Source organism: Neolamprologus multifasciatus, chromosome 15 (assembly GCF_963576455.1).
Source record: "Neolamprologus multifasciatus chromosome 15, fNeoMul1.2, whole genome shotgun sequence".
Lineage (NCBI taxonomy): Eukaryota > Metazoa > Chordata > Actinopteri > Cichliformes > Cichlidae > Neolamprologus > Neolamprologus multifasciatus.
Genome location: NC_140453.1, coordinates 9,090,633 through 9,118,127, shown reverse-complemented (window position 1 = coordinate 9,118,127; position 27,495 = coordinate 9,090,633). Strand labels below are relative to the sequence as shown.

At 42.5% G+C, this 27,495-nt stretch overlaps 1 protein-coding gene and 1 long non-coding RNA gene across 2 annotated transcripts in view; both read left to right on the top strand.

Annotated features, from left to right (window-relative positions):
- The first annotated feature begins 5,206 nt into the window (after positions 1 to 5,206).
- Positions 5,207 to 27,495, top strand: part of xkr6b (XK, Kell blood group complex subunit-related family, member 6b) — a 68,267-nt gene continuing 45,978 nt past the window's right edge. Inside the window, exon 1 of the mRNA XM_085132411.1 lies at positions 5,207 to 6,283. Within this exon, the coding sequence (XP_084988537.1) occupies positions 5,715 to 6,283 (569 nt within the window). The 5' untranslated portion in view covers positions 5,207 to 5,714. The remainder of the gene's footprint in view (positions 6,284 to 27,495) is intronic.
- Positions 11,060 to 27,495, top strand: part of LOC146501537 (uncharacterized) — a 39,415-nt gene continuing 22,979 nt past the window's right edge. The window contains exon 1 of the long non-coding RNA XR_014869283.1: positions 11,060 to 27,461. This is a non-coding gene — a long non-coding RNA (uncharacterized LOC146501537). The remainder of the gene's footprint in view (positions 27,462 to 27,495) is intronic.

Here is a 27,495-nt window from a genome sequence, read left to right as displayed (position 1 = left end):
TAGACATGTTATTTAAGATTAAGCTTAAAACTTTCCTTTTCGATAAAACGTAGAGTTAGTGCTGGATCAGGTGACCCAGAGCCATCTCTTTGTAATGCTGTAATAGGCTTAGACTGCTGGGGAGCTTCCCATGATGCACTGAATCACGTACCTCTTTTCACTTCCTGCGGGTTTACACACCACTACTCAATTTAATTATTGGCAATTATTAAACTCTGGCTCTCTCTCTCTCCTGTCTAATTGAGTCTGTTTCCAATGGAGATTTCTCCTGTTAACAGAGAGATTGTCATTCCCACAGTTTCCAACTGCTTCCTTATAGGAGCTCATCTGGTAATAGAAGTTTCTTTCTAATATTGTAGGTTCTTTACCTTACAACATGAAGCAACTTGGTGTGACTGTTGTTGACAATTGTTGCTATAGACTGTAAAAAAAAATAAATTGAATTACACTAAATTATTGATCCAGCCTGGTGGTGGAGGCCTGATAATACCACTGATCACAGATAGGTATGCAAGGTAAGACTGCAGTAAGTCAGGGAAACGCACAAGCTGTAAACTACAATGTAAATGTATCAAGACAACTTAGACAACAACAAAAAGAAAAAATAAGTGGACAACAATGACCTGCTGAGTCCGGTATACAATTGAAAAAATAGAGTTAAAGTAAACTGAAGACAGAATTTTAACAGTTAATATTAAGTCCAATGATTCGAGGCCCCAAAAGAAAAAAAAAGTCTAGTGTTGGGTCTTTGTGAAGTTCCAAGTACAGTTTGACAGGCTGGTGTAGCAAAGTTTAACAAGGAGAGCAAAGAGAAGTCATATCTGGCCTGAAGAGGAGGAGGAGGAAGAAGGGGGGGGGGGGTAGAGAAGGAGGAGCCAGCAGGCAGCTAGCAGGGGCAGAACTGACACAGGAGACTTCAGTACCCTTAAATACAAATGACAGAGGAGGAGGGGACCTACTGACAAGGCTAAGCATGAGCTCAAACTAAACTGCACTTTTCTGCTTTATGGATGCTGATTAAATAATCAGGAGATTAAAAAGCTGCACACACTCATACTCATTAGAGATAATGACATTTTGACTCGGGCTTTAAAGATCATGTGTGCGCTGCATTAGCTGAAGGCGGCTGGGGAGTTTATTCTAAAGAAAGGGCGTGCAGCGGGGGGGGGGGGGGGGGGGGGGGGGGGGGGGTGGGGGAAGAAACGTTGCCTGAGGTTTTTGTCTTAGCTCTCTGAATGGCGAGGACAACTGCCCGCTGAGATCTTAAAGCATATGAAGGAACACACAAGGAGTCTGAACGGCAGACTCCCTAAAGAGGTGAACGCTTTTGGAAAGAGAAGAAGAATAGCAGATAGCTTGGCAGAGGCTACTGTGGACCATTTTGTTTTAGACATTCTGAGCATTGTGTGGGTGTGTGTGTGTGTGTCTGTGATGTATTGCAAATCAGCACGGTATTTGCTTCACTTGCAGCCTGTCTAAGCTTCACAATAGATGGTTTGCTCTGGGCCTTCCCAGCCCACATCATAGGGAGCACTGTATAGACACCAGGGCTAAATTGAATGTGAAACCCAGCATTGCTTTACAAACCAAATAACTGCTCTTCTTCTGGGGAGAAGATGCTTTGCTGTCACAAGATGAACTGATAAAAAATAACTTTCAAACCAAACATGCACTTCACAGAATACAACAGAGTAACTTAACCTCTATCTTTTTTTTAAGAGGATGCTCTGAGAAATGTGAAGATGATTTTGTTTAGCATCTGTTATAAAAGATCCACAACCTACAAAAAAGAAGAAGTTATATATATAAAAGTGGGTGAAGCATAATGACTGTAACTCCGTGGAACGTGGGAAATCACTGCATGTAACTCTTGCCAAAGACGTACCCACATTTCCCATTAAAGGTGCACTGACAGGCTCCCAGTTAACGTCAAACTGTGATCTGTTAAGTGTCCAAATTTGTCGCGAGGGAACTGAATGCTCACTCCCACACTTCCCACAGAGCAATTTTTTTGACATTTATTGAGGAGTTCCGAACATGCTGGAACATCGTCTGGCAAATTTTAGGGGCTGGATAATTAGTACCCACACCAACACCAATTACTCACCCGGGCTCTTCATTCATCTTCTGATGAAGACAATCTCATCCATGATTCATTCCTTCACTTTAACCTTCTGTTCTGAATGGTTCTTGTTTGTGTGATGTTATTTTGGGCATGTCCAGTGAATCAGAGCTGTCTGTCAAGGCAGATAATGACTTCGATGTAGTTGCGGAGTCTAACACCAGAATCTGTTGTGATTTTTCACTGTGACAAATGTCTGGATTTGCACTTCTGTGCTCCATCAGTAGGCTTATTGCCTCTGATCAAGTTGATTAAGCTCCTTCAATGAATAGTGATAGAGCTCAGTGTTTCTTTTTTGTAATTGATTAGAACTTCTTTTTCTCTCATTCTTTGTCTTCTATTCCTGGTTTATATACATTTACATACACACACAAACAAAAACAACCTGACCTGCCTTCTTAGATTTATACATTGATATTCTGGGGATAATTTTTCACATCAGTAGAAGTGACCCATGGTAAAATTTAACATAAGCCAGATAGATGTTATTTACAGCATCACTAATACTCATCCAAAGTAGAGGAGAATCCCACAGTCTTGTTATTAGCTTCTCATTGCCACTTGTATTGATTTAACCTCTGAAATCATAACACAGCCTTGCCTACAGTGCATCATTGATTTGTTCAACCTGAACATATTATTCACAGGATGCCACATTTACATTTGAAGTAAAGCCACACTGCTTCGCGGATTCCTTGTACTTGGGTGGGGATCACACACATACTGCCTGAATAATTTTGCGTATGCCACCCTTAGAAAACCGTCACCCCAGACCTACTCCTCAAAAAAGCCTTATTGTTCCTGCTTTGTATTCTTTCAGCCCTCGGAGTCCATCTGATCCCATGCTGTCTGGATGTGTCGATTTTTGTACGTTTAAAATGTTCTCCCACCAATTAAAAGAAAATGTTCTTGCAAATTAGAAATAAAAATATTTGAATTGATGCACGTAACAGCTGTTTACATTGCTTTTTCTAACAAATAAGTATTTATTTGTTTATCTCTCAAAATGTTGGGATTTAGGACCAGGTTTGGGGTCTTCACTGACCTCACAGGGTTAAAGGTAACTCATCTCTGATCCAAACCACTACTGTAGGTTTGTGTTTTGCTTTTTTGTGTGTAAAATTATTGTTATTACAAGAAAACAGTTTTGTTTTTTAATTATTATTGCTCTGGGGCCTTTTTTTCACTGCCTACCCCAGGCCATTAGACCTGAGTGTGCATCCAGAGTGCTGCTCACACGGCACTGTTTAGAGACCTGAGGTACTAACAAAGTTATACCTGCTACTCTGAGCCAAATAACTGGTGCTAGAAACACTCCTCAGAGATTTTGTTTGACATGAGGATCACAAAGTTGCTGCAGTTGGCTGCATATCCTTGATGTAAATCCCAAAGATGTACTATTGGATTGAGCTCTGGTTCCTGAGCTTAGTGAAGTAGTGTCACTTGGTATGGTCTGGTGTGGTTCAAGATTTGATGTGCTGTGCATTCAGAGATGCTCTTATGCTCTGGCTGTTGCCTGTTGCTGAAGCAGTCTGACCTTCTCCTCTGACCCCTGCTTCAGCAAAGTATTTTCACCTGGAGAACAGCTGCTCACTTCATATTTTCTCTTTTTCAGTCCATTCTCTGTAAACCCTAGAGATGGTTGTGTGGGAAAATCCCAGCAGATCATCAGTTTCTGAAATACTCAGACCAGCTCGTCTGGCACCAACAACCATCCAACGCTCAAAATCACTTAAACCACCATTCTTTCACATTCTGATGCTCAGCTTGAACATCAACTAGTTAGGCCTGACCCCTAAATGTAAATTAGTTTCTGCCATGTAATTGGCTGATTCGATACCTGCATTAATAAGATGGTGACTTGATGTACCTAATGAAGTGGCCAGTGAGTGTAAATATTTAGGGATGCTTTTGTTAGTTGACTACCAGACATGTTATAGTTTTGTGTCCTCCAATTAGTTTTCATTTTAATTTCATTTCGACTGTTTGATTTTAAGTTAGTTTTATTTAGTTAGGGCTTTTTTGTAATTTTTTTTGTATTTCCGTTTAGTTTTTCATTAGTTTTAGCGTTTTTATTTAATATTGTATGAAGGAACATGCCAGAGGCAAGATATAGGAAAATCAGCATAAGTAGCACAATACAAAACTGAGCTTTTTGAAAGCAGTTGACTCACAGTTTTGTAGAAATGCTAAGTCTCAGTACAAACTAAAGCCTCATCAGGCAAGCTGTGATAATACATTTTGCCAGACTGACAAGGAGTAAACCTAAGGATGTTTTCTTTATAGTTTGAGTTTATTTGAGTTAGTTGTTCGCAAAATCATTTCAGTTCATTTTGATTTTCTTTCCCTACAAAAAAATATTTCATCAAACAAACTAAAATGGTATATTTCACGTTAATTTTCAGTTTCAGTTTAGTTACAGTAACCTTGTTAGATAGATAACTAGTTCAGACGAAGCGTTCTCAATTAGGGCCTTCGGGTATAAAGACAGAGCTGTCGAGGATTCAGCACTAGACAGCTCCCATCAAGTCCGCACAGGCAGAGCTGAGCAGACAGCGGGGGTGAAACGGACATGATCCAATCAATCTCACATTGGATATGACCCTGCGTGGCAGCTCAGTGGGCACATTCTAATCACAGTTGTTGAGCCTGCAGCGGACTCACCAGCTCTTTGTTCCCGTGTGTAACCCGAGGGTGGGGTGGGGGTGCTTTTCAGTAAACGCTTAACCCCTCTGATTCCCACTGAAACAAACCCCATCCTATATTTTGTATAGAAATTACCCATATCGCTCTTTTTGTATTAAAAGTCTAAACATTTACGAGAGAAAATAACCTCATATGCGCTCACACGCATAGCGAAAACCACAGCAGTTCACGTAAACTCTCGGGAGCTGACGTTTTTTTTTTTTTTTTTTTTGCGTAAACGGAGGAGCTTCTGTTTGCATCCCACAAACAGTGACTCCAGACTGTGTCAGTGTGATTGATTCAAACACTCAAGTCATCACCAAATCACCATCTACATTATGCAGTCAGCCCACTCCTGCATATTTTGGGGCTTCAAATGAGACACTAGATGGCAACCACGTTGGCAGTGAGTCTGTGTGTGCGTGTGTGTGAGTGTGTGTGTGTGTGTGTGAGAGAGAGAGAGAGAGAGAGAGAGAGAGAGAGAGAAAGAGGGGGGTGAGTTACGTCGGCGTGGGACAGTGGAGGGACCGTCTGCTCATGGCACTCCGCTTGCAGCTGGAGGCGAGCTGCAGAGATGGGAAACAACTGAACAGCAGGAAATGAGATTAATGCGCAGGTAAAAATTGTTGGATCGCAGTCGGACGCATGAGTTGCCAATTAAATTATTTGAACTCGCAGATTAGATTGTTGTTGCCAGGTGGGAATAGATCTGCAGTGGAGGGAAAGCAGGGGAAAATGTGCCGCGTCTGTTGCGCCACCGGTGCGCTTTCTGGGGACGGAGCGAGCGACGGCGACGCGCTGACACCCCGCTTTTAGATGGCTCCAACATTTGGGTGCAAAACAGGTGTCAGGGAAGTGTCGTCACGAACCCCGGAAGCCGGAGGAGGTGGGAACATCAGAGGGAAAGATGGCAGCGAAATCCGATGGTCGCGGGGTCGTCACCGGTTTCGCCCAGCTGCACAATCTGGACGAGGTGGTGGGGACGGGAGAGGACGACACTCGGGACGGCAGCTCATTCCACATCTGTCACTGCTGCAACACCTCGTCGTGCTACTGGGGCTGCCGGAGCGCCTGCCTGCATTACCTCCGGGGGAAGGGGAAGGGGAAGGGAAGAGATGCAGCGCGACCACCGCAGGAGGAACGCCTCTGGCTGGACTGCCTGTGGATCATCCTGGCACTGCTGGTGTTCTTCTGGGACGTGGGGACCGATTTGTGGCTGGCCGTCGACTATTATCACAAACAGGACTTCCTGTGGTCAGGCCTGACCCTGTTCTTCGTGCTGGTGCCCTCGGTTCTGGTTCAGATCCTGAGCTTCAGGTGGTTTGTCCAGGATTACACGGGGGGAGGACTGGGCTCCGTGGAGGGGCTGAGTAGTCGTAGAGCTACAGCCAGTTTGCAAAGAGACAGGTGCTGCCGCCTCTCCGTCTGGGTCTGGCAGACCCTTATACACATCTTTCAGATGGGACAAGTGTGGAGGTAAGACAAACTTTTAAGTTTGGGCCTCAAAAGAATCGGTTAAGCTCCTAAAAGCGCAGTGTTTCCAGCTCCTCTCGTTCTGTCCACTCAGCCAGCCTTCTAACCTCTTCTTGACTGTCACCTGGTATAACCCGATCTTGTGTACATGGCTGGGGTAAAAAAAAAAAAAACATCAGCACCACGGTGATGCCGTTACGCTCGGCTCTCAGCCTCATTGTGGCTCACATGTATGCATTTACATTTTAGCTTATTTCGACATTCAGTCACACCACGCGCGTTTTCGTTGCGCAAATGTGTCCACATCTGCACAGAAATCGCACCGCTGTGCGTCCACCACAGTGCGCCATTGCGCTGTAGTGGGGAGGGAAGAGAGCTATTTGCTCAGACGGAGCAGGTAGTAACCTAAAGCTCGCGTGTGTGTGTGTGTGTGTGTGTGTGTGTGTGTGTGTGTGTGTGTGTGTCGCTCACATCACAGTGCACAGTCGCCTCAATGCACCCGCTTTCCCCTCCCCGCATCAGATACTCCAACCAGAGGCCAGACGAGCATCTGTTTTCACGGCTCGCAAAAACTACATCTTCCCCCCACAGACATGATGTCATCGATTCCTCTGCGACGCTCGACAGATTTTGGTCACCAAAATCCGCTTTTTTTGGCCATGCAAATTGATGAGCCGGGGGGACTACGGAGATGCTTAAATGTGTAGATCTCAGGCGCGCAATCTGTGACATCTAGAGTCTATAGTAGTAAATGTGACACCGGTGCGCATAGCTCTCCTACTATATGTGGGCTGTTTAGTCGGAGCTTCTGGCCGACGAGTTGTTGTTGTTGTTGTTTTGTTTTTTTTGGTGCAGACAGACGCAGTGGCTGGCATTTAATGGGGGAAAAAAAGTAATGCATGACGGCTGCCCAGAGAGAAGTGGGGAAAAATGTAAAGCAGTACACCGTGGGAACCGGCGGAAGCGTCCACCTCATTCTTTTACGGTGTTTGTGTTTGAGAGCAGCCTTTTTGCTCCTCATCGCACAAATGGATTTTTTTTCCTAAGCCTTGACTAGTTTTAGTGTGATGCACAATAACATCTGTGCTACGGGCGAAATTACTCACAAGCGTAAGAGTAAAATGTGAACTAAAACTCACTGACCTTTATGGAAAAAATGGCACGGATTTCTTCTCGTGCCATTTCTCCAATTTTGAGCCTTGCAGTTTAGTGTAAAGAAAAAAAAGCCCAATGTCCTTTTTATTTTCTTGAAAAAAAAAAAAAACCAACAAAAAAACAACAACAACCCAAAACAACCTCACTACTGCACTAAAGTTAAATTTAGTGCTTGCTGGTGGGTCTCCAGTAGCTTTCCCCCATCCAACCCGTTTTGAGGTACATCTATAGGCTGTTAGACTGATTAGCTGCAGTTGCATTGGCTCATGTTTATTTACTCTAGTGTGGTTCGATTGATTATTTTTGCTCATGTCTGTAGTGGGTTGAGGGCATGGGGAGTGCTGTTAGCAGGCACCCAGTCAAAGACACTGCTTGTGTTGATGGTAAAAGTGGTTGGTCATATGCATCCTAAGTAAAAATGTACAAAAATGGAGAGAACCCCAATTTGCCTAACCTCATTGTTGCACACTCTGTTTTAGAGAAATACCACTGAACATTTGCTGAAACACATTAGATATTTGCTTCTCTTCAGATATTCAGCATGTAAGGAAAAACACTGATGTAAACAATATAATTGATTATGGCTGTATTAATTACACCAGGGTCCTGGTAGACATGCTGGCTCAGTGGCTTGGCTTACAGAGATTTGTAAATGGAAGTGAGCCATCAGTAGTGTTATTAGTCTGATATGATTGTGTGCATCTTTGTTTAGGTGCCTACAAACTCCAGTAAACACATTATATAATAGCAGCTGGAAAATAGGTATTTTTTCCTGTTCTATTGCCATATTTAAATGAGCTCAGTGCCACACTTGAACTATTTTAAAAAATCATTTTAAATATATAAACTTCCACATGCAGCTGGCTTGCTTAGCTAAGCTCAAAGATGGAAATGGGGGACCCCAGCCTGACTCTTCCTGTATAATCTCCTCTGGTTGCCTGGTAACTGTTCCCCTGACCCAAGCTGCATAACCGTAAAATAGCAAAGTTAAGTTTATACCAAACAACTTCAACTTTGCATGAACATGAAAAGTAAGAATTTGCACAAGAGAAATCCAAGATGGTTAAAGTACAACAACAGACTGGAGTGATTAAACGTTGCTTATGAGGAACTCAAGGAAACATAATGTGTTGGTGTGTATGTTGTGACAGCACAAAACCTGGGGGCAGGGGATCATTGTCAGGCCCTTTCTCCCTTTGGACATGATCCGCCTGGCTGCTGGTTTGGAGTGGAGGGTCAGAAGCTGCTCTTGTCAGCTTAGTGAGAGTTCATAACCTGAGCCCCACAGGGATAACAGTTGATATGGAGATTATTAGACGCTGCAAGATGCCACCCTGCCAATAAGCAGCATATGTTGTCATACTGCGCTGCATCATGTGGCGTGCGTATATATTAAACTGTTCTCTACCTAGTTCACTTTGTTGCATTTCATCAGCTGTGTCTGAACTTTGAGAATCATGTCTTTTGTTTCTTTTATGGGTGATGTTGTTGTTTTTTCATGACTGGATTTCAAATGACCAATAATGGCCATTCTCAGGCGAGCTACTGCAGTATCAGTTTGTGAAATGTTTTGCCATCATTAATACGAGGAAACAACCTGAAGTGCTGACAGGAGTCAAAAACGCTGCCTCATCATGTCTCATTACTGAGTTCTACTTTCAATTCTACATTCAATTAGCTCCTTTCTTTCCCCCCTCTCCTTCTCTGTGTACCTGAGGACCGAGCCGATGACAGAATCGCAGAGCTTGTTTTGCAGTTATCTGCTTGTTAATTGTTGACAGAGTGGGGAGGATTCCTCTCCCATCTGTAATCCCACTATGACACCGGCTGTCCGTAGCTCTTTCATGTCCTCTCTCCCCGTGAGTCGCCAGCACCGCTGATGGTGTCTCCTTGAGCTTTAGAGATTCTCCTCACATACGCTTAGCGGATCGCACATACACAGCGGTCTCCTGGCAGCACGATGAACAGCTTAATCAGTGTAAGCCCAAATTAGCGCCTGGCTGAAAGAGAACTGCATCCATCCGCACCTCATTGCAGGAATCCATACAGAAATTTCAGATGGTTTCAGGAGGTTGGGAATTCCCCGCAGAACCGGGGCGGGGCATAGTCTACCCCTTCTCTTTTTTAATTCTAATAGCTGTGTAAAAGTGGCAAGGTCCTGTGCTGTTCCTCCAAAGTGAGCCACAGATACTGGTATTTGGCAAAACATTTTTAAAGATTGTTCTAACACGACTGAAGCGTTTATTGGTTTAAACAAGGAATCCAGATGTTAGGCAAAACATTCGGGTTACATGTCCCTACACATTCTTGTGTGGTTGTTGGCTGAAGGTGAAAGTGTGCATCACAGGTTAATGAAGCGGAAGTCGTGGGCATATTTAAGAGGTTGGAACCATCCAGTATTGTCGTTTTTTAAACCAACCTTAACGATTAAGGTCAGAATATTTCACATTCTTCTGCATTAACTTTGGCCATTCTTGTTTTTTTTTTTTTTTTTAAGCTGTTTCTCGTCAGCTCCCCGACTAAGGGCACATTAAGAAAATATGCATCAGAGCAACAAGTGGCTAGTCTGAGACATCCATTCCCATAACATTGGGACATTGTCTAATTGTCTAATAAACATTGTCTCGTTCAGCCCTGGATAAAAGACTGTACGTGGTATATTATGAATGACTATTAAAAGTTTCATGTTGGTGCTTTTATAAGTCCAGTAGGTAGCCATGTGGGTTGTTTGAAAAAACAAAATCCTTCTGAAGAGGTTGTTTTTCTTTTAAAGGTTTTGGTGATCACAACTGGCATTTGAGAAGTGATCTGAAAGACGGTGATAATTTGTCAGAATATAAGAAAAAGGCTGGGGAGCTGAGCCTCTGTGAAACGACTGCTCTGCTGGTGTCAGTGCTGAAATTCTACCTCGAGCACCAAGAAAGTTTCAGCGCCTCATCTTGGTATTTTTAACCTTATGAGGTCCTGGTTTCAGATTACACTCAGTGAATATTAAAGGGTGCTTGTATACATGGGACTGTGTATTGATTTTTTTTTCTGTCTCCCAGGCATATGCAGCTCTGTTTTTTCACAGTGTTGTAACCACAGTGATGAAGGGGTCATCTGGGAACTGCGTACCGTGTTTGGATATGATCAAATTTGCTTGTCTTATTTTGTATTTGGTGCACATTTTGAGTCCTTTCTCTCACACACTTTAAACCTTCACTCGGTTTGTGACAGTTTGTCAGCGCACAAGGGAAAACCTTTTTTTGTATTATGAGTATTATGAGTTTATGTATGTTTTTCATTTTGCTATGTCCATCTGAATCAATAGAGTAGGCTGAAAGGTTTCAATCTGGTTAGCGAGAAAGTAGTATTTTAAAGATGGTGTCTAAGATCATCGTTGTGTGTGGGATGTATTACTGCTTTTTTTTCCACTCTTATACATTTTTTTCCAACTCAGTGCAAGAAAATGAAAAAAGAAACATCTACAGTGTATATGGAGAATTGCCAGTGAGATTGCTACTCAGACCGGTTAACATATAGCGTCACTCAAATCCTACGATCATCTTGGTTTTTAAGGAATTCTCCAGCTGAACAGAAGCCAACAGCGTGGGGATTCCCCGCCCCCCCCCCCCCCCCCCCCCCCCCCCCCCCCCCCCCCCCCCCACACCCCCTTACTGCAGCAAGCAATGTTTAAACACTGCAAAATCTGGTTGCTTGGATTATGCTTTAATCCAAAAAACAAGAACGGGCTTACCACCAAGCAACACGAAGGAATCGCCTCATGGTCGATGTCTGCCTGTGTTTCAGAGCCTGGTAAATATTAATACAGTCTGTGAAGGAGTCAACAAAAGCCTCCCTTGGCTGGCTGGGCTGCTTGTAGTTGCCAAAAAAGGTTTGTAGACGCAGTGAAGCAAGACACTGAGATGATTCAATGCAACCAGCTGCCATGTCAATGCAAAAAAACACAAGAAAGACAAAAAAAAACCCAACAACAAACAGCCGAGAGGGTGAAAGAAGGGAACGATGAAGGCTCGGATGGATTGGTGATTGGCAATTACATAGTGAGAGTTTAAAGCGGTGAAAGATGGGAACATCTTGTTCCCTCCGCCGTGGAGGCACTGGAGTATTTTTGGAATGAAGGGAAGGAGCGATCGATGCCTGGGGTCTTATTGGACTGCTTATTCTCTTTGCTGGTAGCAAAGACAGGGAATCTCCTTTAAAATAAGATATATAAAACATATTATGTATTTATATTTACATGCTAAAGACATCAAAATACACCAGCTAGCAAACCTCTATATGCTTCCCCTTTAGAGAACAAAAAGCTGATAAGAGCATGCGTGCATGGACACCAAAACACTTGTTTTTTAAAAGAAATTCAGCTGCACATCTACCTCTGTTGTGTGTTATTTACAGGCAGCACATTACATTCCAATTGGTGGATCACATCAGTGTAATGCTGCTCATTTTCTCATTAGCAGTGATAACAGGGAACAAACCTTTAAAGCCAGCTCTCCAAGAAAACCCCCAATTACGTGACAGAGGAGCCCATCAAAATACAAGAAAAGCCGGCTTTCTTGGGAATGCGCCGCAGCCGGGGGTAAAGAGACAGAAAGCCATAAATGGCAGAGAAATATTTGCCTTAGTCATTTGAGAAGCGGAGATGAGGGGGAGAGAGTTGAAAAAGAGAACTCGATTGCTGTTTTGGTTCCGTTTCTTCACGATTTCGGTTGAGGCTGGAGCATTGCTGGAAAACGTTTCATTCAGTGGGTATTCAAATCCAGATGTTTCACCTCTTAATAAACAGATGGGCGATTAAACTGGGTCTTGTAAAAGACTCAGCAAGCTTTAGCGGAGGGTTTTGACAACACATGGGTACGTAAGGGTAACCCCGTAAATAAATGAGTAGCTAACATGTTGGTTCATTCCAGTCTTGTTTCTACAGGCGGCAACGCCAGCTGTTACTGTAGAAGGCTCTTAAGTTCAGTGCAGGGCAAATGAATACGGATAAAAAGCATGTGATCATGCTTGATTTAACCGCCTCAGGCTGGCCTCCTAAGCAAAACAATATTTTGTCGTAGACGCCTGAAGGCCCTGATGCTAAATTCTTTCTGCCTCTCCACGCTGTTCAACAGACAGAGGCAGGCTCATGACTGAATATCAAGCACACGGGGGGCAGATGGGTTACCAGACAGAGATCTGTATGCGGATCACACAAACACACACACAGACACACATACACACGCACATACGTGTGTACATGAACCTCAAGGGAGTAGGGAGAAGCTGTTTTTTTATACACCTCTTTATATGCAGTCTCACGTCACAGCATCTTGCTCTCTTACAGGTACCACACACCTTGAGAATAACACATTTCCAGGTCCTGTTTCTCAAGGCGCTTTGATCAGAGAGTGGTGAGTCAGCTGGCAGTGAACTCCTCCTGTCCTCCCGTGGCTCTCTCCTTTTGCCTGAAGTCATCTCCTTCACTCTCTTCCTTAGAGAGTACAGTCTGCCTTTTGTTGCTGATTGAGTCAAGCGTGTTTGTGACGCTGGTGACATTTGGAGCATTTTTAATCAGACTACATGACAAATAATGCGGCTTGTCTGTGTTCCAGTTTTGGTGAATGGAGGTGTAGCACCAGATAGCAAGAATTTGTTTCTGTGGGGTGGATTCATATACATTCTCTGAAAGCAGGCGTGCTGACCATGTTAAGAACCTAAAGTGTGATTTAAATCACTGCATGGCATTAAAATGAGGGTGACATCACAAGGGCTATGTCCATCTTTTATGTACAGTTTATTGGCAGTAATATCAAACGACTTCTTAAACTGCCCGTCACCTTTTGTTTGTTGTTTTGTTTGTGATTGTTGTACAAAACCGTACATTTATTAATGATTCTAAAGTAAACATGTCTTTAAAAGGCACCAGTGGGCTTGTGAGTGCCTCAAACAGTGTAAAAATGTCCCGAGAACGGGGCTAACATGGGTGTTTTCATTCAAACCCAGCCTTATCTTTACATTTGATTAGACAAATACTCGCCAGATTCAGAGTATTGTTCAATTTGCCTTTGTGTATGCTAACATGTTTACACTCGTCTTCGCTGCTCGCTACAGTTGTAGCTTGCCAGCTTGTGGAAATTGGCTTGTGACGATGTAGGATTTATTGACTCTGAAGACTCTTGTTTGCTCAGCGTGGCGTGCGGCTGGTTTTATTGGCTGCATCATTTCGGTTCCCGGTCCTCCCTACAACTGTCTGCTAATCCCATTCTCCTCTAAACAAAACCCTAAATCGGCCCTTTTTTGCCACTTTCCCCTTTGAAGCCTTCACAACAGCACGTGTGATGTATATTCCCCCATTACCCAACTGCATATTCTACTCAGAGAAAATCATTACGTGGGCCCATGGGCTATGCAGTGCGAGCTGAAATACTCACATACAAAAGCTATTTTTCATCTAGAGTCCCTTGCCTAATAGCTGCATCTCTAATATATATTTATGCCCCTTTTTCTCCTGGAATAGGTGAGGCCCACACTCCCAGATGGACCATTTGAGTTCATCATGTGTCCTCCCCGTATAGTCTCTCTATCCATTAGTGCTTCATAAGCTCTGTCTACCCTAACATATGTTTTTATTTTTATCCCTCTCTCTCACTTACATCTATTAATGTTCTCAGCCTCCTTATAAACCCCATTACTCCCCCCTTCATCTATCCTGGAAGTAGACACCACACAGTCTTATCCTCCCCTGCTGTAGTTAGAAAGATGGGGCTCTCTACACGGTGTGCAGTGTCCCTTACCACTAGTTAAAGTCATGATGCTGCCTCCCTCCCCTCTATATTTCTCTCTATGTCTGTGCCTCTCTCTCTCTCTGTGTTGCCTTCACATAAAGCTGCATTTGACCTCCATTTCTGTCAAGGAAACTGGAGCATCTGGCTCCTGCCCCATTACAACACAGCGCCTCTTCCCTCCCTGCCCTCCTTATCCTGCCATACCACCCAGCTTATGCTCCCTGCAGAGCCCATTTTCAGATCTCCCACGTTCCGTTCCTCATTTCCGCCCTGACAAAACGTCTCGTTCCTGCAGGAAAGTGTTACACCTCGGTTCAAGAGTCCACCTGTGGCGTAATGGCTCTATTCTCGCAGCTCATGGCATTCCTCTAGATTCACAGCTTTTCACACGGCCACTTATTTATGCTCTGCTGAAAAGACCGCACGCAACAGAGCAAGTCATAGTTCACGTTGTAAAAAAAAAAGGGAGAGGGCACAGTCTTTCATTGTAAAATCTGAAGCGTCTTCGAAGGTGCGTTGAATGAGATTCCGATGCTAGGGCAGAAAAACAGGTTTAAAAAGGTTTGCTGGTATTGCAGATCCCACTGAGAATCAACACCCGGCCGTGCAGTGCGTGTGTGTGTGTGTGTGCGGTGCAGCTTATGGCCACTTTTCAACTCAAGGCAAAATAATGTTAGTTCAGAGAAGCTGCAGGCAGCCCACGAGATCACACCAGCTGACTGTACACAAGCTGTTCAGTGTGAAGTGGAGAAAAACAAGCAACAGGTGAAGGAAGGCAAACATCAAGCCAAACAGAAAGCAGTCTTTCTCTCAGTAATTGAACCGATAAATCGAGTAGAACATATAACATTAGAGTGAATAATAATGCAAAGTATGCAAGTGTTTTGCCGATCGAAATAAAAACTCACAAACAAGTGATTCCAACAGGACGCACGGCATATTCTGCTTCTGCAGATTGTCTAAGGAGCTGGAAGAATCTGGTTTGATATAAGCGAGAATATTTTCTGCAAATGGGTAAAAGTTGTTTTATTGCCACTTTAAAGAAGATATTTCAGCAGACTTTTGCATAACAATGTGAACAAACAGGTTCAAAAGGCTTTTAAAGACTTTACACCCTGAGCATATATCATCCCAAAGGAGCTCAGGTGACTGTGGAGGCCATTTGAGTGCAGTGAACTCACTGTGATGTTCAAGAAACCAGTTTCAGGTGATTTGAGTTTTAGGACATGCTGTGTGCTTCCTGCGGGAAGCAGCCATCAGAAGGTCGGCATGCTGTCAAGGACGGACACCATCAGAAGAAATAATCAGGTTGACCATCGCATTTAAACAATGCGTATTTTGTGCAAAGGGATGCAAAGTTTGTCAAGAAAACACCCCGCACACCATTAAACCACCAACAGCAGCCTGATAGAAGACAGGACGAAGCCATGATTTCATGTTGTTTACACCGAATTCTGAACCCGCCCTGTGAATGTTGCAGCACAAATCGAGTATCGTCAGACCAGGCGACATTTTTCCAATCTTTTATTGTTAAATTTTGGTGATCCAGTATGAATTTTAACCTCAGTTTCTTGTTATTAGCTGACAGCGGCAGTGCCTTGTGTGGTTTTCTCCCCGCTGTAGCCGATCTACTCCAAGGTTCAATTTGTTGTGCATTCAGAGATGCTCTTCTACATCCCTTGGCTGTAACAAGCACTTATTTGTGTTACTGTTGCCTGTTATTGAAGCAGTGCACCCATTCTCCTCAGACCTCTGGGATTAACAAGGGCATTTTCACCCAGAGAACCACAGCTCGCCTGATATTTTCACTTTTTCATACTATTGTCTGTAAAACCCAGACCCTGGCTGGTTGTGCGGAAAACCCCCCAGTATATCAGCAGTTGATCTGATGATTGGTTTGAACTTTTGCGACCATGTCTACACGCCTCAGTGCACTGAGTTGCATTTGGTTCGCTAATTAGATATTTGCATTAACCACCAGTTGAACAGGTGCATCTAACACATTACAGTATGCTACAGTCGAGGTCTAAGCAGTTAATTTTTCAACAACTATTAGTTTCCACATGAAGTATTCATAAGAGGTGCATAAATGATGACTGGATATTTTACAACATAATAATCCATTCTTAACAGTGTGAAAACCAACACTGAAAAACTATTTATACACACAAGCACACATACACACACACACTTTGATGCTGTCTGCGCTTTATTCATATCTAGTCTGTGTCTTGAAAGCTGGCTCAGCAGTGTTCAGTGACGACCACCATTGTTTGAGTCTAATCATGGCCGACGCTCCAGGCGTCAGTTTGATAAACAGACAATCTCTGCTTATAAATAATTGAACAGCCCCGTTAGTTCTCATGCTCTCTCAGTGTCACACTTGCAGTGTTTCACACTCTTCTCTTCTCATTCTCATATTTGCATGGTGATACCCTGCTTAGTGAGCTGTTACACTCACTGAGAAATTGGGAATGTGACGATAGAAAGTCAAAAAGCGCGCACGCACTTTCAAAAAAACCCCCAAAAAACCAACATGATGTTGTGCGGAGCGTGCACGCCGTCTCAGCTCGCTATGCCTGGATTTACCCTCTGAGACAGTTTTATCTAGTCTTTTGCTGAGGTACTGTAACACTTCCCTCATTCTGGCTTTCTTGCAAACAGACGCTCGTGAAAGCAATCCTTTTCTCCAGATCCCAACGAGGAAACAAAAAAGTGCACATTTCTTTACAGTATGTGTAAACCCACATGCTTGAATTCATCGTGGGCTTTCACGCATGACATTTACTGTAAGAAAAACATCTGTTCTGTCCTACATAATGTTAGTGGCCTGCTCGTATTTAGAACAGCCTGTATTCAGGCCTCTTGCTCAGTAGTCCATCGCTGTCCTTCTTGTGTCCTTCTTTTCTTCTTTATGATTGCGGCTGGATGGATTTTTCCTTTATTCTGGTGGCTGTGGTGAGGCCGAAGAGCTAAATTGGGTTCTTGTGGAAGGCTGAGAGCATCACAGGAGAGAGGTCATCTGCTCAAGAGACCAACAGTGATCAGTTAGATGTCATACATCACCACCACTTCCGGACTAACAGGGAAGGGGGTTCATTAAAAGTGCATTTCAGTTGGGACTATTTTCTCTGTTTACCAGTTATTTTTTTTCTCTCTCTCTCTCTCTCTCTTCTGACTCTTGCCCCTCCTCATATCCTTCTGTCTTTGTTTCTATTTGTGTCTGCTCTTTGCACTTCCTGCTTCCCCTCCCACTCTTCGCCTTCATCCCTCTGTTTTTCAGCTCTTATCTCATGTCTGTTTGTCCTCAGAGCAAATTACATATTAACAGGAGTCTGAATGCTTTGTGCTCAGCAGGCCGTTTAAATGCATTGTGGTCAATATGCCTGGCAGCAAAAGCAGCAATGCCCAAACAAGTTTCTATAGATCAAAACGGTTGCCTTTGCAAAGGTTTTTTAAGAACTGTAGAGTATGCAGACTTTCCCCCTTTTTCTGCAACAAAAGCAGCAAGACTGACTTTATACTTAAGTCGGCTCTTACTCATATCTAAATCTGTTTGTTTCCAGCTACGTGTGCAAACGTGTGAACAGGGATGCATGCATAGGCGGCGTGAATGTTCTTTTGCCTTATGTTTCGATGAGTGTTCAGAAGCACTCGACTCGTCTCATATGGTATAGTGTAAAACATCAGATTATATGCTGTGAAGTTTTGCTCTGCGGCAGCACATGTTGCAACACTTCTTATGTCAGATTCAGACCTATATGAAAAAGGAAAACACTCATTTTCAAAAAATAAATCCAAAGGTTCTGAGAGAAGAACGACAGAAAGGGAAATACGTAAGACAACAGACATCGCACAAAATAAAAGTTAAGCTATATATGTGCACAGCGGGTTGATTCTTTGCAGTGTTTGTAGTCAAGATGACTGAGCAGTCTCAGCGCTGAATTCAGGTCAATTTCCCCCAGAGACAAGGGTTTCAATGCCACTTCTTAGGCACATTCATACACATACACTTGTGTACAGTTTAATATATATATAATATTATGAACATGGAATTCTAGTATATAAGGAATAATTATATACAGTATGGACATGGATTATGGGCCCAATATGTCAGTGAACATTGCTCCATTTGGTTCTTCCCTGCAGTGTTTTGAGGATGAAATGGAGTCAGTGAGATATTTTCAGCCGCCGTAACTGAGTGGATTAGTCCACTATTCCTTGAAGGGACATAACAGTGTAAAACTGCCACTGTGACTCCCTTGCCTCTATACGGATTACAGGTTCAGAAGAAACAACAAGAAGCGTGCTATGAACATCTCATATGCAGTATATCCTATACAATACTGTCCAAGAGATTTAGATGGAGACGTTTCAGATGGAACACGTGTGATTGCTCCCAAATGTGCTCATTCAGCACACGAATGCACCCGCAAACATACAGTCACAATCTGAGTGAGTAGCAACAAGAAGAACAGGGAGTTGCACAGCAATTGCTTTTGTTCTGGCCTTGATTTTAACTTTACAGTCATATTCTGCAGAAGAGCCTTGACAAGTCCATCCAAGTGCCCCAAAAACATACCTGCAAAGATTCTTGAAGAATGTGTGCAAGTATTAAAATTTGTTAGATCATGATATATTTTGGTATTTGGTTTCTGCTTAATCAGCAGATTACCAAGAATCTGGCGTGAGAGCACATAAATGGATGCTTTGTTCATCTCTCACAGCTTTGGTGCTTGCAACATGTTTATCTTTTTATTTATATCAAGAAACTTTCATGCAGCGCATTTCCACCAATGTGTTATGTCCTTTCTTGTGTTTGGTGTACAACCAGGTGTAATAAAATCCATCCAAGAAGGAGTTTTAGCAAACTGTCAATTTCTGGATGGCATGAAAATATTACACACCAGCCATTTTTTTCTTTTCTTTTCTTTTTTTTAGAAATTCAGCAATCCAAGCCATATGGCCAATTTACAGATTTTTAACCTCGATGAGCAGTGACGAGCAAACACATTTCCGAACGCGACACGTCTTTATGGTTGCCATTTTCACCCTGAAAATTGTTAGCAACCCCACTTGCTGTTTGCCTTCCCTCACATTTTGCAGTAAATGGATTTATGCTCTGTGGATTTTTATGTAGAACGCGCCAAGATTAGCAGGACGTTTAATCATGGAGCCTTTTGAAATAAGCTTAACATTTATCCGAGTGCAAGGCTGGGAAAAAAAATAGCATGGGAATTCTTTTTCGTCCGCTCTCAGGAGAAAAGTCCTTGGGAATGGAGAAAAAAACAGAAAAAAAAATATCAAGCAACGCTATCAAATATGTGGGTGTCTTTTTATTGATTTATTCGAGACTATTTTGATGCAGAATTTCTGTGGAAGACTTTGAGGCTTTTCCCACACTATTTTCATCCAAGCGAGAGAAGGTTGCTTATTTGATCATTTATTTTTGTCCACTTTGGCATTTTCCCTCTCACTGCCACAAGAGATTGCTGACTGGGTTTTGTCTTTTTGGGCAAGGCTGAGCTTTCCGCTCCACTCTCTCTCTCACACACACAAACTTCCCCAGTGGGCACAAATCTCTCTTTTGAAGACGAGTCAGTGTAACAAAACATGGAGCAATATAGAGTACAATCTAGTAGTAGAGCATAAGGGCTCCATTTCAAATATGTATTCACAGATAATGGCGTTTTCATACCTGATTTTCTCAAATGCTTTACTTGAAAACCTCTCAAAGTGGTGTCTGTGAACTTGTGTGTTACTAAAAACAAAATGCTCTCCTATTATTACTGGAAAACCTTGTCATGTAGAAACTTATTATGATTTATGAAAATATTTTTTATCTTACTCATGTAGAACAGTGACACAAAGTTGTACATTAATTTATCTCATGATTTAAATTAAATATAGCATTAGCTGTTAGCTATCTATATTTACTATTAATGCAATATTTAGTTACATGCCATTCACTCATCACTTTTAAATTATTAGTTTTAAATAACAATTTTCTTGAGTTGGTTCTTTCTGACTGAATAACAAAACATTTTTAATCTTTGCATTTGCAGTTTGGTTTATTAAGATCAAAATCACACATACCTGGAGACTAGCTGGTGCCCCCCTGGCTACCATGGGTCACTAAGGGAAAAATGGTTGGTGGCTGGTCGCTGGCAAATGGACGGTGACATTGGTCGTAATTGCACACACAACCTCCTTGCGATTGCTTTGGTCACTATCAGAAAGTGTGAAAAGTACAATGTAAACTGTAAATGGAGACTGTTCTCCTTAAAAGTAAATGTTATACTTACCAGTATACTTATACTTCTTGATGGATGCTCAATCATCCAGGTAAGTAAATCTCCAAAAGTTGATTCTGTTTATCTGGATGTAGCGTTTTCAGTGGGAGAAACGTTTCGTCATTCATCCAAGTGACTTCTTCAGTCTCAGTGGTTGTTGATCAATGGTCATGAGAATTTGCATAATTATGATTAAGGAACTGACCTCCCAGCCCACTGTTCCTTCAGTGGGCTGGTTTCAGTCATTATGCAAATATACCGTTTATAAGATTGGGGAAACCTGCAGTCAGCTGAGACTGAAGAAGTCACTTGGATGAGTGATGAAACGTTTCTCCTACTGAAAACGCTACATCCAGATGAACAGAATGAACTTTTGGAGAGTTATCCTTACCACTGCGACCAACACATTTTAAAAGCCACAGCTTTTTTTTTGAAGGAGAATCTCTGTTTTTGGAGGAGTCACAGTTTATAGTTTGCACTCAGCGAGTAGTGGGCCACAGCTTGCAGATGAGATTGCATCTTTCATGCAAACTGCCAGCAACCATGGTATTCAGTGGATGAAGCAAGGGAGGTTTTTGGTGCAGCATCCTCTTTGCAACTGATTTCACCCAGTAATTGGCAGCAACCACTCGCCAACCAGTTGGGGAATACACACTTTTGTGAGTTTTCAATTTTCTAGGCCTGCATGATTGAGGCCTAACGTGCACATACACGTCCCATGACATGGAAAACATTTTGAAATATTAGCAGACATTTAAGACAACTTGCAGTTACATCATTGTATTACTGTCATGAAATGTGAAGAGGACTGAAGTGCAGCTTGCAAACAAACTAACGAATCCTTCAACTAACAAAAGCAAAGACGCCCCAAAGTCTAAAATATACACAAATCCAAAAAAAAGGAAGCACACAGCTGATACTGGGGAAAGACAAAAGTCCAAATAATACACGACTTGGAAAAAAAAATGACAAGGCAAAAATCCAGGCAAACAGAATGATGAATTTAGTAAGAAACACCAGAGGAAATTCAACAGTGGGATCTGACAAACAAAGAGAAGGTGAAAAAATAATTAAAACCTAGTTTCAGGAGAGTCTCAAAGGGAGGAAATAAAATTACTATAAGACAAGAAAGAAAACTATCCTACAAAGTACAATAGGAAAAAGCAAAATGAAAAGATAACCAACACTGGAGATTAACCTAAACATTATTACAGACAGGGTAGCATTGAAGGCTCACCAACCCATTTGCTGCAAGGCTATTTTAAAGGCCTGAGTTTGACTTTACTTGGGTCATTTGCTTCTTCTCCTGCTCTTCTACTCTTACTCCCACTTTTCCTGTCCACTCCTGAAACCTGTCCTATCATAATAAAAGCTAAAAATCCCCCTAAAGTATGAAAAAAAGGGTGAAAGCAAATGAACGAGACAGAGGAAACACTGAAAGTGAAGGTTAGACTATTAAAAAGAATGAGACCAGAAGAATTTAACAAGATCTAAGGCTTGGAATCTAAACTTTGTCATGAAATGGACAATAAAGTCCAAATAAAAACTGAAATGAAGCTAAATATGACCATAATAATTTACTCAAAACAGGAAATCAAACTAACCAATAATAGACAAGAACCCAAATTTCAAAAGCCACACCAAGCTCTTGGATCATGAAAATTACATCAGACTGTATTTCATTACCAACTGAGAAGGAGGCCACCATGCCCAGGGATATCCTTTGCTATTCACCCAATGTCAGCAGGGATTGGTTCCAGCCTCCCCATCCGCACTCAAGGGTAAGAGGATGGATGTATAGCACTGCACGGCTACCAATGACAACTTGTAATAGGTCTTCTGAGAGGTTTTGCACAGTATAAATCTACACTTTTACCTATAATTATATTACATTTTTATACCAAGCCAAATGCTGTTAATGCTGTACAGTGAGTTTGACACTTCAGATGACTTTGTGTGTTTGTGTGCATGCGTGTGCACATTCTGGCTTGTGTTATTGTGTGTTTCGCGCCTGGATGTGGACTGTTGATGACGATTTGATGTGTCAGGTTTCATTTACACCTGTCCTTGCCAGAGACAATGTGAAATTAACTGAGCCAAAACACAAAGTTGCCTAAGGTTTCTCCAAATGTCTAATCAGTCATTAACATGCCTTACCTCAAAGTTGCACGTCTATGTGCAACATAGAGGAAATGAGAGGAAAGAGCAGAGCAGAATATCTGTGCTATGTGTGTACGTAAGTGTGATTGAAGGAGAGAAAGACTAAGAAGGAGACTGGGAAAAGAGAATATAGGAACATGCTACAGTAGACACTGATTATGAGATTGTAAAAATGCTCTGCCTGCTGAGGGAGATTTCCCAAACTCATTTGTTCTTTAGTGAGAATTATTAAATAGATCATCTGGCAGTACAGTAATAATGCAATTAATTATTCACTGCTGAATCCCCAGTACAGTTTTAATTAGCTCTTTGCACAGCATCTGCCCATCAGAATTACAAAAAAACAAAAAAAAGTGACACTTCCCACTAAACATTGGGTGTCGGATAGACGTGCAGATCTTGACAATATTAGGTCTGTTGGTCCATGACCGAATCTGGACATCTATATGATGTCCAGACTAGGTCCAGAATTTGGACACCGAACAGCAACCCAAGCTGGACATGAATACGACGGGGTTTTCTGGACATCACGTGGACGTCTATGACAGGTGCAGGAAATTTACATGAGCAATACATGTAATAGATTTTTATTTACAAATATCAACGTTGTTATCAACATGATACATGAATACAGATTATTTAAAAACAAATAGAATTTATTGTGTGTTAACCTACTGATTTATTCAAGCATTATAAAAACGACATCTAAAATGAGTCATTTTTGACATTTTTGTTTGAGTTGTTTTTTAAGTTTGACATTAAAAAGACATCCATAGCGACCACGTTTGGACTATAAATAGCCTGTACATGGAGGTCCTACAGACATGAACACTAGACGTTCGGTAGATATTGAAAAAAAGACACCTGGTGTTACAAAACAACCTCTTCAGTGGACCAGAATTCTACATCCAAAAATGACATATAAAATACATTGGTGCAGTGGGTTCACTTAACCAGAGTTAGGAGAGTTGGAGAACTTTTCATAGTGTTGTTGTTGGAGAACATTATGAAAAGTCTATCCATCCATCTATTTTCTTATCCAAGGATGGGTTGTGGGGGGAGAATCCTAAAGAGAGAAACCCAGACCTCCATCTCCCCAGCTACCTAAATTAATCTTATCTGGGGTTATGCCAAGCTTATCCCAGGCCAGCTGAGAGATATATTCTCTTTAAATGTCCCCGGTTAACCCTGGGACCTCCTCCCAGTACGACACCGCTGCAACACCTCACCCAGGAGCTGCCTAGGAGGCATCCTAGTCACATCACCAAACCACCTCCTTTCAATGTGGAGTAGTAGCGGTTCTGCTCCGAGCCCCTCTCACATGACGGAACTCTTCGCTCTATCACTAAAGGAGAGGCCACTCTTCAGAGAAAAGCTTTTTTTCTGCTGTTTGTATTCACAATTTCATTCTTTCAGTCTCTACCCACAGCTCGTGGCCATAGGTGAGGGTGGGAATGTAGGTTGACCGCTAAATCAAAAGCTTTACATTTATGCTCAGCTCCCTCTGCACCACAACAGGCCAGTGCCATATCCACATCACTGCATTACCCTATCCGTCTGTCAGTCTCCCTCTCCTGTCTTTTCCTGTTGTTTAATTTTTGAAAATGGTCTTGAACAATAAGTTTTTCTTTGGACACTGGCTGGTTGTCACTCATTTTCAGTCCAGTCCTTGTACCCGAACATTTTCAGAGGAATGTTCTTTTGTTTTTAAACCACTCAACACTGACATATGAATCATTTAAGCGTTCAATAAGGCATCTAACGCAAGGGATGAACCAGTGTTGTATCCACACATAATCGATAACTTAGCAAATAACTCATTTTAAATGGTATCTTTAAAAGCTGTGTTACAAACAGCCTGTCACAAAAACACATGATTTGTTCTCCTTCCTGTAGTTGAATCTGCTTACAAATTGTCAAAGATAACACAGTTTGATAGGCATGAAATAGTACTTTTGCACCAACGAGGTGATTTCCAAACAGATAGCAGCTTGAAACTTGGCATAGCTCAGCATGATGTGAAGTCTGACCTTAAAAAAATGAAGGGAAGTTGAGAAGTGGAGGACAAAAGAAGAAGCCACGCCTTAAGAAACCAGAAAAAAAAAGACCTGACACAGGACCTGAAAAAACCATCTACCCTTCAGTTAAAAAAGTGAATGCAACTCTGGATGGAAATAAATGTTCTGACATAGCATGTGCTTACTGAAGTAATGCCACAGTGAATGTGTGTCATCATCAAAGCTAAAGGTAGCCCAATGAAATATTCGAGAATGTGACTGTGTTTTGGCCGGGCAGTTTGAATGATATTTGTGCTTTCTTATTAGTTTGTATGAAAGTTTCTACATGAAAAGAAAAAGAATCTGTATTTAGGTGAAAATATATAAGCAAAATTATTTACTCAATGTAGTGAAAGATGATAAAGATTCTGTTGCAGAGATATCAGCTGACAGTAATGAAAAATTTAAATTATTTACTGTAACGTGGCCATATAACATGGGTTATTACAAAGGTTTGCTTAGGGTAAGTGGAAATGAACATAAAGAACAATTTTTGAGAACCCATCAATTCATCTGCCTTGTGAAGTTTCCCTCTGTACATTTTTTCTTTTACTATCTAGATGCCTTGTAGGCAGAGAGCTAAAATGTAGACGCGTGTATTGAGAACTGTTAATTAGGTAATGCCCTGCTGCAAACTGTGACCTAGATTCATAGCAGAGCCCTACACTGACCAGTCAGACCGGCGCTGCCGTACAGTGGCAGTGCTCTGTTTTCATTAAAAGCACACTCAGCTTCAACCATGCGTAGAAAGATGAAGAACAAAAAGCACAAACCCTCTCTTGCTCACTCTGTGTCTCTTCTTCTCTCTGCCTGTATGTTTCATCAAATGTGCTCAATAAGAGAAAATGGATTTGAAGTATTTATTTGGGTATGAAATTCCACTCCGATTTCACTCTATCATGAGACAAAATATTCATCAAGCATTGGCCATATAAAAAAGGAACAAAAGAGAGGTTTGTAGTGAATTTAGATGTTGAAATAAGAAGTGGAGGAAAGCCTATATTTGGCTTAAAGATCCAAAAGCCACTTAGAAAGGGGAGGTTAGCAATACTTATTCAAGTCAGATGGAGCATACAGTTTTTCAGCTATCATGATCCTGTCATTCTGTCTTTCAGACTTATTGAGCAACCCAGTACCTCCACATAACAAGGTCACCTCCAAGATGTTAAGGCAGATTAATTTTAATGCCTCTGAGGATACCAATGAAAAATAGCTTACTTAAAAAAAAAAAAAAAACAAAAAACACAAGTCATTTGTCACCCACCTACTGTCTCTATCTATCCAGCGTTTCAATGCAGAAATGTTTGGCTTGCATTGTCTCAATTTTGATTTATTATTTTGAAATTAGCATGATGTTGCAGTAAGTTTTGTGCATTTTTCCTGTTTACCATAACTATCACATCAAGCTACCGTAATGCTTCAGGGGATCTTTGAGAGGCATTTCATGGTATGATTTCAGTCCTCTTGTCCCCTTAGAGAGAAGAAACACCAAAAAATATTATAAAGTTTGTTCAGAGTGAGCAACCACATTTATTGTGTGATCAAACATGTCTACCCTGGTGGGAGTGGTCTTTCATAGGACGATAGTGTCTCCATCCTTAGGGCACCACATGAAGGAATATCTTTTAAAAAATGGTCTCTAGTAGAGTTTCAAAGACTTGTAGATTCAGTGATTGATAATCTGAAGAAGTTCTGATGGTATGTGGTAGATCAACACCTTATGAAGATACTTTTTATTGTTTTTTTCCAAAGTTGTTGCCCATCAGCAGTGTTGAGTAGCGATACTTGAAAGTATCTTGTCATATTACTTTAATGATTATAACCCCTCTCCGTGAAATGCTACCTTATCGTGGTGGAGGGGTTTGTGTGTCCCAGGGACTATGTTGTCTGGGGGCTTTTGCCCCCTGGTAGGGTCTCCCATGGCAAATTGGTCCTGGGTGAGGGACCAGACAAAGAGCAATTCAGAAGACTCTTATGAAGAAAACATCGAGGGAACAGTTTACCCTGCCTGGGATAGGGTTACCGGGGCCCCGCCCTGGAGCCAGGCCCGGGGAGGGTGCTCAAGGGCGAGTGCCTGGTGGCCAGGCCTTAGTCCATGGGGCCCGGCCAGGCACAGCCCGAAAAGGGGACATAGGCCCATCTTCCCGCAGGCCCACCACCGCAGGAGGTGCCATAGGTGTCGGGTGCATTGTGTGCCGGGCGGCGGCCAAGAGTGGAGGTCCTGGCGGACTGATCCCCAGCTGCCAAGACTGGCAATTGGGACATGGAATGTCACCTCTCTGGTGGGGAAGGAGCCTGAGTTAGTGTGTGAGGTTGAGAGGTACCGGCTAGATATAGTCGGGCTCACCTCTACGCATGGCTTGGGCTCTGGAACCAGTCTCCTGGAGAGGGGCTGGACTCTGTCTCAGTCTGGAGTTGCCCCTGGTGAGAGGCGGTGGGCTGGGGTGGGTATTCTAATATCCCCTCGGCTTGCTGCCGGTACGTTGGGGTTTTTCCCGGTGGATGAGAGGGTTTGTTCCTTGCGCCTTAGGGTCGGGGAACGGGTCCTGACTGTCATCTGCGCTTATGCGCCGAGTGGCAGTTCAGAGTACCCAGCCTTCTTAGAGTCCCTGGGTGGGGTGCTGGAAGGTGCTCCACCTGGAGACTGGGGACATTGAGTCCGAATGGACCATGTTCAGCATCTACATTGCCGAAGCTCCTGCATTGAGCTGTGGCCGCAAGGTGGTTGGTGCCTGCCGTGGTGGTAATCCCCGAACCAAATGGTGGACACCAGAGGT